Genomic DNA, 4,380 nt, shown 5'->3' with positions numbered 1-4,380 from the left:
ATTCACAGTGCCCAGACGGTCACTGCTAAAGAAACTCTCGAGTCCCACTCAGCAATGTCCACTTCGTGCCTAGCTTCTCGTACGCACGTTCCCTCGGCTTTCTTTTCCCAATTGGACCTGTCTGTGTCACCGTGTACCCTGCCGGTAAGCTGAAGATATATTTGCTAATCCCGCCCCCACAGTGGTTCGAGGAATTCATGCTGATTGGTTAGGCAGTGTTGATTGACACCACGGAAGCCCAATGAGTGGTCCTGGATAATCCACACGGATAGTCATTGGTCACTGGGAGGAAAGTGAAGTCAGGCAGGAGGAAAGATGGCTGATCTGGTGCTCAGCAAGCCATTCCTGAGCCGTATAGATATTATCCCATGAAAACACCTGGAAGAGTACTTTCTAACAGATCAGCCGCCTTCTTAGTGATGACCATGACGATGATGGTGGTATTCTTTACCATTCATTGAACACTGGCTACATTCCCGGCACTGTTCAAGATGCTGGGAGCGTGACTGATACCGTTAAGCGGGAGAGACAGATTATAAACATAATAAACAGTAAATAGCTACTATTTACTAAGGACTTAACTATGTTCCGAGAACATTTTACATACATTATTTCACAACTGCCCTGCACAGGAGATGGCATTCTCCCCATTTTACATGTAAGGAAACTGAGGCTTAGAGAAGGTGATTGCCCACGATCACCCAATTAGAAGATGAAATCAGTGCGTCTACTCCAGGACCCCCGCTAGCTGCTTCTGACTCGGGGCAGGACCAACATTCCCTTGGAAGGCGAGGCCACAGTGAGGATTCACAAGGCCCAGGACAATGATGAGCTCGCCGGTGAAACTGCTGAGGTCAGGTGAGCACGAGGTGGCACCAGCCAAGGACAGGCTCCACAGCGTTCTGAGCCCCACTCCTGGCCAGGCCAGGAACCCCGAGCCCCTCCCTCTATCCTGCCCGGCTCTGGGCTCATCCATCTGTCCCTTACAGCATGGCACGTCCACCCTCACTCCCCTGAATGGCGTCCCCATTATTCCTCGAGCATGGAATGCTCAAGGGTCGCAGACAATTCCTGAGGGCCAAAGCAGCCACATCCTGCAAGTTGCTCCATCAGCACCGCTCTCTACCCAGATACCAGGAGCACAGCAGCTGCTCCCACCACCTGAAAGCCAGGGCGTATGTGCCAGCGGCGTCCACGTCCGCCCCACTGGGCCCGCAGGTTCCGGGGAGGACCCCCAACGCGGCAACCAGAGCCCGCCCCTGGGTGGCGCCACCTTGGGAAATTCCCGCCGCGCAGCGGGGAACGCCGGAAATCCAGCCGTCAGACGCGGGCCAGTTGTGCAGGGAAAAACCCTGAACGCAGGCCAGGAAGCTTATGTTCCCTTCGTAACTTTGTCACTGACAAGCAGGACCCTGACTGCGAACATAAATCGCCCCCCTACCTGAACCCCTCAACTGCAAAATGAAAACAAGTTCTGAGACCTTAATCTTTAGCGTAAAACAGAAATTTTTTTTAAGTACTTAACAGCGAATTCCCACGCTTTAGGAATTTTCACTCTGTGGCTCCGGGATAAGCAAAGAATGTAAAATTTCCACAAATGCGCCAGGGAATGCCAACAGCGCCAAGTCACAGACCACTAGTTTAAATGTCCATCAAGAGAGGCCTGACAAATTTAAAGGCCGTATATAGGAACGCTATGCAGTCCTTAAAATGAGAGCATATAGGGGTGAGCCCGTGGCCGAGTGGTTAAAGTTCCACAGGCTCCACTTTGCTGGCCCTGGTTAGCCGGTTTGGATCCCCAGCGGGGACCTACTCCATTCATCAGCCATGCTGTGGTGGCGTCCCACATACCAAAAATAGAGGAAGACTGGCACAGATGTTAGCTCAGGGCAAACATTCCTTACCAAAACAAAAAAAGGGAGAGTATATAGACTGCCATTTTGTAAAAAGGGACAACGTGAGCAATCACGTGGATAAGGGACAGGATTTCATCATCCTCTGTAGCCATTCAAAAGTACTACCTGCTCCAAAATCAGTGTTGAGTATTTTCTCCTATTAACACTAGATCAGCAGTTAAGCCACACCTTCCCTTTGGCGGCCACAATACACTGCACTGATACACCTTTAAATTGACACTCAGATCCAGGGCTGCATCATAAGCGGAGCTTGACGGGTCAGACCCGGCTGTGCTAGCTGCAGGACATCTTGATCATCTGTAAGCTAGGCTAAAAGTAGATACGCTTTTTGTTGTAGTTTAGGTCAAATCAGATAACGTGAACTCTTACTTCAGTGGATAGTAGTATAATATTTACTGTAGTACTACACTGTTATATATACATAGTATAGTAATAAATTCACCATGCAGGGGCTGCTATTATCACACTCAAACTGAACACCGCTGAAAGGATGCGACAGTCATTTACAACTTAGGGGAACAGAGGTACAACAGCATCATTCAAAAACTCACCTCACTATTGGACCAAAAGAAGAGTGGAGGTCACTTCCGGGGCAGGGCCTAAGAGGAGGGGGGGCTTACATCTCGGTGTCCTTGTGCAGCGTTCCACTGGTGGACTGGAAAGGCAATCAGTTTTCCAATTAAGGTCTTCTGCATTTGAGATCTACGCAAGGAAGGCCCAGAACTTGACCCTGGAAGCCCAGTGGCACGGTTGTTCTGCCCCCTAGAGGCCTGTAAAAGTATTTCCCGACAGCCACATACCAGCTACAGCCGCCGCTATTGGGCTGCACAGATACCGCGATCTCCACAGGTGGAGCCTCGCAGGGGGCGGGGCTTAGCGTGACATTTTGCGACTTTGCTTAGGCAGGCGTCACTTGCAACACCACTGGCCGTCCGGGGCGCAAACCGGCCGGGGTGAGGAGCAGGAGATTCGAACGCGCGAGGCCGAGCGCTGCACCGGCGCGGCTCCCCGAGAAGCCAGGACCGCGGCCTCCCCGGGGCGCCCCACGAGCTCCCACGACTCGCCCGCGTCGCGCCGGCCTGCGCCCCGCCCGCCCGCAGCCCGCCTCTGCTGGCGTCCAGACCTGTCACCGCGTGCAGGACACGGCCCCCCATGCCCTCCGCCAGGCCCCGGGAGCAAAGCCCGCAGCGCGTCGACGTGATGGGCAGCCGGCTCCGCAGCCCCAGCGCCTACCCTGCACCCTGGTGGGGACCGCAGCCCGGAGGACCCGGCCCCGCCAAGCGCCGCCGGTGGGAGGAGCCCGCGGGCCCCGAGGCCCAGCCGGCGCCCAGCCTCCAAGACCTGGCGGGGCCCCCGGCCGCGGCCGCGCTCACCTCCGTCGTGGTCCTGGCCGCGGGCTGCGCCCTGCAGCTGCCCCTGGACCACGTCGACCTGCTGCTGGAGCCCGAGCCAACGTCGGTCCTGCAAGTGTCTCTCGGAGATCACACCCTCGTGCTGGTCCCCGAGGCCCTCCTGGACGCCGGCGACCAGCGCTCCGGAGGCCAGGCCCACTCGCCCTTCGGCCTGGAACCGGCCGCTTTCCCGGGCGCTCCCGGGGACGACGCCGCCGTCGAGCAGGGATTGTTCTGCGCATCTGTCCCGGAGGTCGCCGCCCAAGTCGAGGCCTACGACGAGGACGCCGACCCTGAGTTCCCGCCGTCTTGGGCGGCCCCTGCAGCCGGCTCAGTCGCTGGGCTCCGCCCCTCGGCTGGAAGGGAGTCCGGCCCCTCCCCGCACGGCCGCGTCCCAGAGCCCTCGCCCTGGGCCCCCACCCCTAGTCCAGAGAGACGCTCTCCTGGCCCCTACTACCGTCTGGACTTCCACCTTCTGGAGCCCTTTCCCACCTCGCCCCTCCAACCTCTGCCTCCCTCTCCGAGTCCAGGACCCCACGCGCGCCCCCCGCGCCCTATTGGTCCTCCGCGCAAGGCCCGGAGACGCCTCTTCGAGGAATGAACCGCCTCCCACAGTCCCTCGGCACCGGGCTGGGGATCATGAGAAGGTCTTCTGATAACAGCTGTGTGTCCATTGCACAACCTACAGGAATCACCAAGCGTGTATAACAGACAGATGCTGTTTTGATGCAGGCTGCATCGGAGAATTTTAGATCAGTGGAGAACTAGAACATCTAGAAGGAAGATGACCAGGGCGAAGAAATGCTACTTGAAATGTAGTGTACTTTGCGACGACGTCCAGATGGCCGCTGAGGTTGTTCTCTCTGGAGAAGTCACCTTGAGGAGCTCCATTCCTCCCAGTTTAGCTTGGAACCTCGGCTCCAGCACTTTTCTCTAAAAATCCATCCTTTCCCCAACACCCTACCACTGCACCCCTTTTCTCCCAAATTAGAGTAATTACTGAATTTTTTAGGTTTAATGGGTCTGGGCCCTAGTGCCCGTGCTAGGTTATGACAACCTTCTCACCGGTTTGA

General features: G+C 56.3%; 1 protein-coding gene across 1 annotated transcript; it reads left to right on the top strand.

The window, feature by feature from the left end:
* Nucleotides 1-3,116: 3,116 nt before the first annotated feature.
* On the top strand, nucleotides 3,117-3,908 carry LOC124235696 (proline-rich protein 23A-like). Its single transcript, XM_046654058.1, has one exon. The coding sequence runs from the start codon at nucleotides 3,117-3,119 to the stop codon at nucleotides 3,906-3,908; it is 792 nt and encodes a 263-aa protein (XP_046510014.1).
* Nucleotides 3,909-4,380: the final 472 nt, after the last annotated feature.

Source organism: Equus quagga, chromosome 1 (genome assembly GCF_021613505.1).
Source record: "Equus quagga isolate Etosha38 chromosome 1, UCLA_HA_Equagga_1.0, whole genome shotgun sequence".
Taxonomy (NCBI): Eukaryota; Metazoa; Chordata; class Mammalia; order Perissodactyla; family Equidae; genus Equus; species Equus quagga.
This window is presented reverse-complemented; position numbering and strand designations above follow the sequence as displayed.

Excerpts from the sequence above, each read along its gene's own strand:
- LOC124235696 (XM_046654058.1), top strand. The coding sequence starts at position 3,117 with ATGGGCAGCCGGCTCCGCAGCCCCAGCGCCTACCCTGCACCCTGGTGG.